This window comes from Mustelus asterias, chromosome 16, assembly GCF_964213995.1.
Source record: "Mustelus asterias chromosome 16, sMusAst1.hap1.1, whole genome shotgun sequence".
NCBI lineage: Eukaryota > Metazoa > Chordata > Chondrichthyes > Carcharhiniformes > Triakidae > Mustelus > Mustelus asterias.
The window spans coordinates 28092002-28105265 of NC_135816.1; the positions used below are offsets into that span (position 1 = coordinate 28092002).

A 13264-nucleotide genomic window follows, 5' to 3' on the forward strand; every position below is an offset into this window, starting at 1 on the left:
GCAATGCCCTCATCTCATAAACAAATTAAAAAATATATACCCTCTCTGTACTTGGACGGGCGAAATTATTTTGTGGATTATGGGTAAGAAATTAAGATATCGATTTTAGCTCTTGCAGCAATCTCCTTCAGATCTGAGTATTGGCAAATGAGCGCACCCAATTCAATATCTTGTTATTTTTATTCATTAAGTCATGCGATGTGCTCTTTGCTGACTAGACTAAAATTTACTGCAGATCCCAAATTGTCTTGGAGGAGTGGTGATGAGCCATCTTTTTTAACCACTGCCAAACATGTGTAAATACACCCAAAGTGCTGTTAGCAAGGGAGTTCCAGGATCTTGGATCCATGTCAGTGAGAGAACAATAATATAGTTTAAAGTCAGGAGGCAGTGTGGCTTGGAGAGGAACTTGCAGATTATGCACTAGTTCTTCTTTACATACAATTCCTGTTACTTCTTCAAAGAGCTCTAATAAATTGATTAAATATGATTTTCCTTGCACAAAACCATTTTGACTCTACCTGATTATCTTGAATTTCTCTAAGTGCTCTGTTATCTTTAATAATAGCTGCTAATATTTTCACTATGACAGAGGCTAGGCTAACCAATATATCATTTTGTGCTTCCTGTCTCCATCCCATTTTGAATAAAGAAGTTACATTTGCCATTTTCCAATCTAATGGGATTTTTCACAAATCTAGTGAGTTTTAGAAGATTAAAGCCAACACATCAACTACCTCACTAGCCATTTTGTTTAAGACTCAAGGATGAAATCCAGGGACTTGCCAACTCTCAATTCCAACAATTTGCTAAGTACCACTTCCCTGGTGATTGTCATTTCCCCGACTTCCACCCTCCCTTCCATTTCCTGATTTACAACTATTGCTGGAAGGTTACTTGCCATCTTTTTCATAGATGAAGGCCATTCGGCCCATTGAGTCTGCACCGACTCTCCAATAGAGCATCCCACCTCCGCCCTATCCCCGTAACTCCAAGTATTTACCCCGCTAATCCCCGTAACCTTAACACCTTGGGACACGAATGGGCAATTTAGCATGGCCAATCCACCTAACCTACGCATCTTTGGACTGTAGGAGAAAACCGGAGCACCTGTAGGAAACCCACACAGACACGGGGAGAATGTGTAAACTCCACACAGTCACCGAAGGCCAGAATCGGACCCGTGTCCCTGGAGTTGTGAGGCAGTTGTGCCGACCACTGTGCCACCGTGCCGCTGTATCCTTTGTGTGAAGACTGCGCAAAAACTTGTTCAATTCATCTGCCAGCTTGTTTAGAGCAACAACAGAAATATGATGACTGTAACAGCAGGTCGGAAGCTGGGTATTCTGCAGCAACTAACTAACCTCCTGACTCCTCAAAGCCTATCCACCGCCTACAAGGCAATAGTCAAGAAAGTGATGGAATAGTCTCCACATGCCTGGAAGAGTGCAGTTCCAACAACCCTCAAGAAATTCACCATTATCCAGAACAAAACAACCACTCGGTCGACATTGGCCAGAATTCTCTAACCTCCCCCGTGGCTGGGATTCTCCAGTCCCGCTGCAGTGAGTTCAGTTTTGGATGAGCACGAAATTCTCTGTTCTCTCTGGCAGCGGCGGCAGAGCGAATCAGGAAATTCAGCGCATCATCTTAAACATTCTCTCCCTCCACCACATTTGTATATAAAATGCAATGCATCAAGTCGCTAAGCCTCTTTTGACAGCACCTTCCAAACCTGCAATGTCTGCCACCTCGAAGGAAGGCAGCTGGTGCAAGGGAACACCACCATCTACAAGTTCTCTTCCCAATCACACAGCATTCTGACTTGGAATGTATTGATTTTCATTCATTATTGCTGCGTCAAAATATTGAACTCTCTTCTTAACAGAACTGTGGGTGAATACATACCACATGGACTGGAACAGTTTAAGACAACAGCTCGCCACTACCCCCTCAAGGTTAATTATAGACGGGCAACAAATGCTGGCCTTGCCAGGAATGCGCACACCTCATGAATAAAAAGTAATCTAAAGTTTATTTATTAGTCACAAGTATGGCTTACATTAACACTGCAATGAAGTTACTGTGAAATTCCCCTAGTCGCCACAGTCCAGCACCTGTTCGGGTCAATGCACCAAACCAGCGCATCTTTCAGACAGTGGGAGGAAACCAGAGCACCTGGAGGAAACCCACACAGAGAGAACGTGCAAACTCCACACAGACAGTGACCCAGGCTGGGAATCGAACCCAGGTCCCTGGTGCTGTGAGGCAGCAGTGCTAACCACTGTGCTAACCACTGTGCCACCGGAGGGGTTTACTATTTTTGTGTGTGAGAATGGCAGAGGGAACAGAGAATTGCAGAAAAATCCTGAACTAACCTTTTAGCTGGTGGGATTTCAGTGATCAACTGTCTCCATCATCCGCCAATGATGCAATGGGAGTCCTGACTTTGAAGGTCAGGGTCTCTATTTGCATGAATTCAAATATGATGATCGGATCCTTACGCCTGATAGTCCCCCTCAGTTTAAATTGTCCATTCACATCGGTGTCCACCTGGTGAGCAGAACCAGCCGGAGGTGCCCAAATGAGTACAGTCCCACACTGTCTGGACTCATTGCTGAATAATAATAATCATTTAGATAGGGGAAATGACTGATACTCATGGAACCACATCATAGCCAAAGAGTCAATGCCTTCACAACAGAAGGGATATGAGAAATATTGACAATTAATGGGTAGGTTTGCATTCATTGGCTGAACGAACAAGCAGGAAAGAAATGCAATACCATGCATCAATACCTCGAGATCACTGAAGAGAACCTCTGGTGGAGTGATATGGTTTTTCATTGCAATGTGTCGGAGAATTGCTTCAGTCTCCTGTACTCTTCCCTTTATCAGCAGCCAGCGTGGGGATTCAGGAATAAACCTGGAATTATAATTATTTTATGTTAAATAAAGAGTATGAACGTCATACAAATGATTTGATCAGTTAGTATTAATATTAAAATACGCCTTAACGTATGGATATTAACATATATTTTTATTCTAATCAAGCAGTTGATCCAGAAATGGCAATGGCAGAGGGTGATGTTTCTGGAAATTGACAGGAGGCAGAAATGCCTAGATTAAGAGCACATTCGCAACTGTCTGGCAATATTTGGACAGTGTCTGACCCTGATATCGAGTGCAGTACAGGGAGACCTAAAGGGAAAGAAAAAACTGGGGTAGACTTTTGTCTTTATCGCCATTTTATTCGTGTGGAAATGAAAATACAGCAATGGAAATTGCACATCTCTTAATTTCATTTGTTTTAATGGAAGGGAAAGCAGGAGGTAATCTTCCCTGACAGAGTTTCCCATTGCGCTCTGCTCTGGCAATGTGAAATAACACATATGGTATTGATAAAAATCCATCCCATGGATTCAAAAACAAATTATTGGGGAAAAATGAACATCTGGCTGAATTTGCAGGTTCTTTATGGATGGAGTCGGAGGCAGGAAGGCTGGCAAAATGGCACGGGAGGCTTTTGTGCCACCTGTTCACCTAGACATCAATTGAGCCTCTCACATGGCCACTTAAGAGCCTCTTGCCACCTGTTACTAGCATTTTATCAGCAACGGGGGGGCGGGGTGCTCCTGTAGACTGGTGGGGGTGGGGATTGGGGGGGGAACTATCTCCCAGGACATTGCTCAAAAGACTGTAACTTTGACTTGTTTTAACATTAAGGAACAGGGTCACAGGCCAGTTAATTGGTTTTACCAACAAGAAAAACAACATTTTAAAAAATTCATCTTTTACAGGAAAAGGGCATCGCTGGCTAGACCAGCTTTTATTGCCCATCCCTGTTAAACACGAAAAATGGTTTATAACACAATACTCCTTTACTCCTCCTTTCGCTTAACTAATACACACAGGTTTAAGATTAACATGAATGTGTCGGGGGAATTGATAATGGAAAGTAGGGCTATGGAGGTTGAATTAACCAGATATTTTATATCTATCTTCACTATCACTACCAGAAGGACGTGGAGGCTTTGGAGAGAGTACAGAGGAGGTTTACCAGGATGTTGCCTGGTATGGAGGGGCTTGGTTATGAGGAGAGATTGGGGAAACTGGGGTTGTTCTCCTTGGAAAGACGGAGGATGAGGGGAGACTTAATAGAGGTGTATAAAATTATGAAAGGCATAGATAGGGTGAACGGTGGGAAGCTTTTCCCCGGGTCGGTGGTGACGTTCACGAGGGGTCATAGGTTCAAGGTGAAGGGGGGGAGGTTTAACACAGATATCAGAAGGACATATTTTACACAGAGGGTCGTGGGGGCCTGGAATGTGTTGCCGGGCAAGGTGGTGGAGGCGGACACACTGGGAACGTTTAAGACTTATCTAGACAGCTATATGAACGGAGTGGGAATGGAGGGATACAAAAGAGTGGTCTAGTTTGGACCAGGGAGCGACGCGGGCTAATTGTTCTTTGTTTCTCGTTTCAAGGCTTCATTCTATGATCATCTTGCTGGTGCCAGTACAGAGCGAGACTGCGGATAGTTGGGAACCTGTCTCGGGGGCAGGGAATTCAGATGGTGTTCGTAAAGCAGAAGTGGAAATGAATAGGGTTGGGAAGCATTTTCTGATCAGGGCCAGTGTGATCTCCTGGACTCGTTTCGATCGCCACAGGGGGTCGGAGAGGAATTTCCCAGATTTATTTTTCCCCATATTGGCCCTGGGGTTTTCACTCTGGGTTTTCGCCTCTCCCTGGAGATCACATGGTCTGGAATGGGGGGGTGGGGCTGAGTTAATAGGTTGTGATGAACAAAGCATCGTAGCTGTGAGGGACAGCTCGGTGGATAGGATATTAGGATGTAGATAGGCTGGAAAATTGGGCGGGGATCCTGGATTCAGGATTCAATCCTGGACCGGGGAGCAGCGCGGGCTTGGAGGGCCGAAGGGCCTGTTCCTGTGCTGTATTGTTCTTTGTTCTTTGTTCTTATCGAGTACACAAGTAACATTTCAGAAATAGCTGTAAATCAGGAAATAGAAGGGAGGGGAGGAAACTCAGGAAAATTACAATCACCAGGGAAACGGTACTGAGTATACTGTTGGGTCTGTGGGTTGACACATCCCCAGGTCCAGATGGACTTCACACTGAAGTCTCAAAATGAGTGGCTGATGTGATAGTTGATACATTTTTTAAAAATTCCCTAAAATTTCTGGAGAGGTTCCATCAGATTGAAAAATAGCAAATGCAATTCCTTTATTCAAAAAGGGAGAAAGACAGAAAGCAGGAAACTACAGGCCAGTTAGCCAAACATCTGTCATAGGGAAAATGTTATAGAATCCATTATTAAAGATGTTATAGCAAGGCACTTGGAAAAAAATCAAGGCAATCAGGCAGAGTCAACATGAAAGGTAAATCATCTTTAACCAATTTATTGGAGTTCTTTGAAAGAGCCACGTGTCATGCATTAAGGTGAACTAGTGGATGTACTGTACCTAGATTTCCAGAAGGCATTTGACAAGGCACCACATAAAATGTTATTGCACAAAACAAAAGCTCATGGTGTAGACAGTAAGACACTAGCATGGCGTGAAGATTGGCTAGCTAACAGGGAAACAGAGAATTGGCATAAATGGGTCTTTTTCTGGCTGGTAGGATGTGATGAATGGTGTGCCACAGGAATGAGTGCTTCAGTCTCAACTTTTTCCAATTTATAGGAATGATTTGGATGAAGGGACTGAACAAAGAACAAAGAACAAAGAAAAGTACAGCGCAGGAAAAGGCCCTTCAGCCCTCCAAGCCTGTGCTGATCATGATGCCCTAACCAAACTAAATAAAAAATCTTCTGCCCTTACTCAGTCCACATCCCTCTATTTCTTCCCTATTCACAAACCCATTTAGATGCCTCTTAAATGGTGCTAATATGCCTGTTTCTACCACCTCCTCTGGCAGCGCATTCCGGGCACCCACCAGTCTCTGCATGAAACTTTTCCCCTGCACATCTCCCTTAAATGTTCCCCCTCTCAGCGTGCCTCTCATAATTTTGTAGACTTCTATCAGGTCTCCCCTCAGCCTTCGTCTTTCCAGTGAAAACAATCCTAGTTATTCAACTTCTCCTCATTGGCAACATCCTCAAAACCAGGCAACATCCTGGTGAACCTTCTTTGCACTCTCTCCAAAGCTTCCACATCCTTCTGGTAGTGTGGTGACCAGAACTGCATGCAATACTCCAAATGCGGCCTAACCAAGGTTTTATATAGCTGTAGCATGATTTCCCAACTCTTGTGCTCAATGCCCCGGCCAAAGAAGGCAAGCATGCCAAATGCCTTCTTAATCACCTTGGTCACCTGTGTTGCCACTTTTAGGGAACTGTGGACCTGCACGCCCAGATCCCTCTTTATGTTAATGTTCCTAAGGGTTCTGCCACTTAGAGTATAATTCCCAACTAAATTTGATCCTCTAAATGGTTCCTAAATTTGCTGATGACACAAAGGAGGTAAGAAAGTAAATCTTGAATAGGGCATAAGGAGGCTGCAATAGGATATTGAAGGTTAAATAAGTCAGCAAAAATCTGGCAAATAGAGCATGATCCAGGCTAATGTGAAATTGTCCATTGTGGCAGAATGAAATAAAAGCTTATTATTTAAATGGTGAGAGATTGAAGAGCTCTGAGGTGCAGAGGGATCTGGGTGCCCTAGTGGCTGAATCATAAAAGGTTAGTATACAGGTACATCAAGTAATTATGAAAACTAATAGAATGTTATTATTTATAGTGAGAGAAATTGATTACAAAAGTAGGGAGTTTACGCTTCAGTTGTACAGGTTATTAGTGAGACCACATCTTGTACAGTATTAGCCATTATTTAAGGAAAGATGTAAATGTATTAGAAGCAGTTCAGAGAAGATTTACTCGATTAAAACCAGGAATGGACCGTTTGTCTTATGAGGAAGGGTTGTAGAGGTCAGGCTTGTATCCACTGGAGTTTATAAGAATAAAAGATGACTTAATCAAAATCTTCAATATCCTAAGGGGTATTGACAGGGTGAATTATTCCTCTTAGTGGAAAATCTAAAACTAGACATTACTTCCTCGAGAGTGAAGGTGAAAATTACCGACACTGAACATCCAGCCTCCTATCATTGTCAAGTAGACATCACTACCCCTCTCTAATACATTGTCAGTGCTGATCCCCATCCTTACCCTCATCCAGGAAGGATACTCATTTTCTTCATCCTGATTGGAATCAGTGTCAGTTTCAAGTTAGTGACAACAAAAGTTCTTACCTATTGATGACATTGGTTAAAATTCCAATTCCTACCTACCACCGTAAGGGAATGTACAGGAAGCCAAAGAGAGACAGGATGGAAAGCAACATCCACCAGCTTCGTACAAAGTATGCAACCAAAGGCAGGAACATATAGCCAAATGCATAAGGAATAAAAGATCCCACTGTCGCGAATGTAACCCGGATGGATTTCCCAAGGAGTTCTGATCCTGTAAAAAGAGAAGAGGGAAGGACTAGTGAGACCGAGGATCTGAAAGGAATTAGTATTGGTAAAAAAGTACTGCAAAAGATGTTAACATGGAATGAATGTTGATTAAATGCCCTGGACTTGAGGATCTACACGCCAAAATCTTGAGTGACGTGACTGTCGAGATCGTGCATATATTGGTGATCATCGTTCAAACATTTATGGATTCTGAAACAGTGCCTAAAGATTAGAAGGTAGTAAATATCACCCAAATATTTTAGAAAGGAGTCGAAAAGGGGGTACCTCAGACCTGTTATCCCGACATCGGCAATAGGGAAAATCTTTTCTTAAGGATGTAACAATTTGGAAAACAATGGTGAGGAGTTTTTTGAGGATGTTACTAACAGAATAGATAAAGGAGAACCAGAGGATTTGGATCTTCTAAAGGCTTTTGATAAGGTCGCATAAGAGGTTAGTAAGCAAAATTAGAGCAGACGGAATTGTGGAAATAGCTTGGCATGGATTGACTATTAGTAAATGGACAGAAAACAGAGTATGGATAAATGGATCATTCTCAAGTTGGCAGTCTGTAATGAGTGGTGAACGGCAAGGTTAAATGTTTGGGCCCCAGCTATTCACAATCTATATAAATGATTTGGATGTGGGGCCTAAATGTAATATTTTCAAGTTTGCTGACGACACAAAACTTGTGGGAATGTGACCTGTGAGGAGGGTGCAAATTGGCTTTAAGGGGATTTAAACAGACTAAGTGAGTGGGCAAGAACATGGCAGATAGAATATAATGTGGAAAAATGCAATTGCCCACTTTAATTGGAAAAGCAAAAATTCAGAGTATCTGTTAATTGGGGAGATATTGGAAAATGTTAATGTCCAAAGGGATCTGCTTATTCAGAAGTCATTGAAAGCTAACATGCAGATACAACAAGCAATTAGGAAGCTAACAGCATGCTATCCTTTAGTGCATGGTGATTTGAGTACAGGAGAACAGAGAACTTCCTGCTGTTGTCGGAAACCTTGGTGATGCTACAACATAAAGATATACCGGTCATAGATGTAGTGCAATGGAGGTTCACCAGACTAATCTCTGAGATGCTGGGGTTGTCCCATGAGGAAAAATTGAGGAGACTGAGCCTGCATTCTTTAGTGTTCAGAAGACTGAGGGACTATGTCACTGAAGTAAAAATTTCTAAAAGGGTCTGATAGGGGAGATGCAGGAAGGATGTTTCCTTTGTTTTGATGGGGTGGGGGTGGATCCAGAAACATGGGATATAGTCTCAGAATAAGAGGTAGGCAATGTTGGACCAAGATGAAGAGGAATTTATGAGTGGCACGGTGGCACAGTGGTTAGCACAGTGGTTAGCACAGTGGTTAGCACTGCTGCCTCACAGCGCCAGGGACCTGGGGTTCGATTCCCAGCTTGGATCACTGCCTGTGTGGAATTTGCACATTCTCCCTGTGTCTGTGTGGATTTCCTCTGGGTGCTCTGGTTTTCTCCTACAGTCTGAAAGACATGCTGGCTGAGTGCATTTGGCCTTGCTAAATGCTCCCTCAGTGTATTCGAATAGGCGCCAGAGTGTGGTGACTGGGGGATTTTCACAGCAACTTCATTGCAGTGTTAATGTAAGCCACTTGTGACACTAACAAATAAACTTTAACTTCTTCACAGCTGGTGAATCTTTGGAATTTTCTGCCCCAGAAGGCTCTGCTGGCTCAGAATGTTCTATGATGTGGAAATGCCGGCGTTGGACTGGGGTGAACGCAGTAAGAGGTCTCACAACACCAAGTTAAAGTCCAACAGGTTTATTTGGAATCACAAGCTTTCAGAACGCTGCTACTCACCTGATGAAGGAGCAGTGCTCCGAAAGCTTGTGATTCCAAATAAACCTGTTGGACTTTAACCTGGTGTTGTGAGACTTCCTACTCAGAATGTTCTAAGCAGAGGTCAACAGATTTCTGGATACCAATGGCATCACGGGATCTGGGTTCGTGCAGGAAGATGATGTTGAGGGAGAAGATTCTAGTTAAATAGCAGAGCAAGCTTGAGGGGGTCGAATGGACTACCCCTGCTCACATGTCCTTATGTTTACATGAATATCCAGGTCAAGCATTACCGTGAATGTGAATTATTTCCTAATTTTATTTCACTGCCCATTATCACCACACTTTTATTTTAAGTGTTCATTTAGAAAAGTTTTCAGTTATTAATTTGCTCAATAAAAATAATCTACAAACCAAGCCATGTGAAGCAACCTCTCTGCAGATATGTCAGCCCTTTTGTATGGAACGTAACAGGGACGAGAGAAAAATGCGATGGGCATTTTTAAAAGCAACTAAAAACAGAAATGTCTAACAGACATTGAGACTGGAGATAATTATTATCTCTGGATACAAGAAAGTTAAACAGTCAATGATGACAATAAACCAATTTATACATGGAAACTTATCCCACTGGCATTCTGATTAACATCCGTAACCATTTCTTATTTGAACTAGTGCAGGAGATCCCTTCATAATGATGTTTATCCTGGTTCCAATTCGCATATAATCACATTTCAAAATCATTGACCTTTGGCTGTTTGTTTTGACCTTTCTACAACTACTGATTTTCTCAGCAGCGCCCTCAAAGGCACCATTGATTCCCCGACCCCCAATAAAATCATTACTCTCTCTCACATGGCTGATGCCTCTCTCATGATTCTCTTCCCCCTTTCCTTAATTCTAATGGCACAGGGAATGTTATTGATACGGTGGATAACTGGCTGAGTCTTTCCCTGTCAGATCTGACTGGATCACATAAAGCCCCGTTTGGCCCTGTTCTTGTGTGTTAAATGTGTTCACACTTCCAGTCCCTTTTGTTTCAATCGCAGTTGATGTTGATTGGACGGGAAGATCTTTTTGTTTATTCATTCGTGGGACAGGGGCGTCGCTGGCTGGCCAGCATTTATTGCCCTTCCGTAGTTGCCCTTGGAGGGCAGTTGAGAGTCAGCCACATTGCTGTGACTCTGGAGTCACATGTAGGCCAGACTGGGTAAGGACGGAAGATTTCCTTCCTTAAAGGACATTAGTGAACCAGATGGGTTTATCCAACATTCAACAATGGTTTCATGGTCATCAGTAGATTCTTAATTCCAGATTTTTTAAAAATTGAATTCAAATTCCACCATCTGCCATGACGCGATTCGAACCCGGGTCCCCAGAACATTAACGGAGTTTCTGGATTAATAGTCTAACGATAATAGCACTAGGCCATCACCTACCCTGATCCCAGAATGAAACCCTGGCTCAGAAGACTGTGGGGGCGATTTTACCAGCTCATCACGCCGTTTGATCGGTGTCAGAAATTAGGCCCAACATAAAATTGGACACTTTTAAATTAATACAGCTAAAACTGCTTCTATGAGGTTACCACAGGTCAAAAGCCAACAGGGACACATACCAGAAGTTTCTCACATTTGAACATGGGCACTTCAACTTAACAATAGGGAAGCCATCATGGCCTGAAACCAGAATGCAGACCTCTTACAAATTGAATAGAGAGACCCGTATTTTACAATAGAAGAGTCGTTATGGCTTGAAACCTATCAGGAGGTACTCAGCCGGAAGAGATTATGATTGTGTATTCCCTAATTTCAGCCAGACTCCATGCTATTAAAGAGATATGTACAACTAGGATGATCTGGCCTAACCTCACTGGGTGTTGTGACCTCCCTGGCCCTGTCACCCCATAGGCTGAAAACAGGCAAACATTCAAAGAAGGAAGAGGGGAATAAAAACAGCCATATTCAAGACAAACTCCGGCAAAAGCTCCACCAAACCTACTGTGACCTGGGATTATGCAAGAAAATGTGCGAGATCCACCTTTGTGCTAAACAGTGGATCAGTGAAGAAGGTTATCAAAAATTGCAGCAGGATCTTGATCAGCTGGGAAAGTGGGCCGAGAAATGGCAATTGGAGTTCAATACAGGTAAGTGTGATGCATTGCATTTTGGAAAGTCAAATCAAGGACTTTCACGGTGAATGGTAGGACCTTAGGGAGTATCGTGGAACAGAGAGACCTTGGAGTTCAGGTGCACGGTTCTCTAAAGATGGCGTCACAGGTAGATAGGGCAGTGAAGAAGGCTTTTGGCATTCTGGCCTTCATCAGTCAGGGCATTAAGTATAGAAGTTGGGAAGTTAAGTTGCAGTTGCACAGCATGTTGGTGAGGCCGCACCTGGAGTATTGTGTTCAGTTTTGGTCGCCTTGCTATAGGAAAGATGTTATCAAACTGGATAGAGTGCAGAAGAGATTTACAAGGATGTTGCACGACTCAAGGGACTGAGTTATAGGGAGAGACTGGACAGGTTAAGATTTTTTTCTTTGGAGCGTAGGAGACCGAGAGGTGATCTTATAGAGGTGTATTAGATCATGAGAGGCATGGGTAGAGTGAACACACTCAGTTTTTTTCCCAGGATTGGGGAATCGAGAACTAGAAGGCATAGGTTTAAGTTAAGAGAGGAAAGAATTAATGGGAACCCGAGGAGCAACACACAGAAGGTGGTACGTATGTGGAGTGAGTTGCCGGAGGAAGTGGTTGAGGCAGGGACATTGAAAATATTTAAAAGACATTTGGACAGATACATGGATAGGAAAAGTTTTAGAGGGATATGGACCAAATGCAGGAAAGTGGGGTTAGCTTAAATGGGCATTTTAGTTGGCACGGATCAGTTTGGGGTGAAGGGCCTGCCTCCGTGCCGTTGATTCTATGATTTTAAGAGGACGCTGAGTTGATCTGTCGCTGTGAGCTCAGTAAATTGAATCCAACAGCCCGATTGATTTCATCAGACCGGGTAACATCTATTTATCAGGCAATTAGCCTACTTTGGGGCAAGTTAACTTAATCGAATGTGTAAAAATTGGTTCTTTAATCGTGTGTTTTTTTAATCAAGCCTAAGATTGAACCACAGTCCTTTGTCTGACTCATAAAGAGACTTGAATAAGTGTAATATACTGGTCAAAGTGTCTGTATAAAATATTGAAGACAACAAAATAAACAGGGTAAACTGGTCTGTACAAATCCTGCCAGAGGGAAATGCTGGAATGAATACTCAAAAATGCAAAGATATATAAAAGGGTGATCTCAGAGATCTGGAACAAAGGTTTGGATCTGAGCCAAATAGCTAGAGGAGTTGAACTGCTGATTAGGGAGCTTGACACAGCTGTGTTGAGGGAGGACACATTGGAGGGACCTTGTAGTGAGGCATTATGGATGGAGCTCAGGATTAGGAAGGGTGAAATCACAATGTTGGGAGTGTACTATAGACCTCCCAACAGCCCGCAGGAGACAGAGGAGCAGTTGTGTACTCAGATACTGGAAAGATGTGAGAAAAGCAGGGTAGTTGTGGTAGGTGACTTTAACTTCCCCCATATTGACTGGGACTCCCTTACAACCAAGGGCTCGGATAGAGAGCAATTTGTTAGATGCAACCAGGAGAGCTTTTTGACACAGTACGTTGACAATCCAACCAGGGAGGGGGCCACACTACACTTGGTATTGGGGAATGAGCCGGGCCAGGTGAGCAATGTTTCAGTGGAGGTGCATTTTGGGCTTAGCGACTATAAATCCATAAGGTTTTGGGTAGTCAATAAGGACATCGGGTGAGGATGCTTATTTGGGTGAGGGCCAAATACATTCAAATTAGACAGGAACTGGGGAAAATGTGGATTGGGAGCAGCTATTTGAGGGCAAATCCACATCTGGCATGTGGGAGGTTTCTAAAGGCCAGTTGACTGAAGTGCAGG

The 13264-nt window shown here is 43.1% G+C and overlaps 1 protein-coding gene across 1 annotated transcript in view; it reads right to left on the reverse strand.

The window, feature by feature from the left end:
* LOC144505469 (organic cation/carnitine transporter 2-like) overlaps positions 1 to 13264 on the reverse strand; it is a 48430-nt gene that overhangs the window by 18127 nt on the left and 17039 nt on the right. Inside the window, exons 4-5 of the mRNA XM_078231579.1 lie at positions 7315 to 7486; positions 2800 to 2926 (exon numbers count right to left, since the gene is read on the reverse strand). Coding sequence (XP_078087705.1) covers positions 2800 to 2926; positions 7315 to 7486 — 299 coding nt within the window. The remainder of the gene's footprint in view (positions 1 to 2799; positions 2927 to 7314; positions 7487 to 13264) is intronic.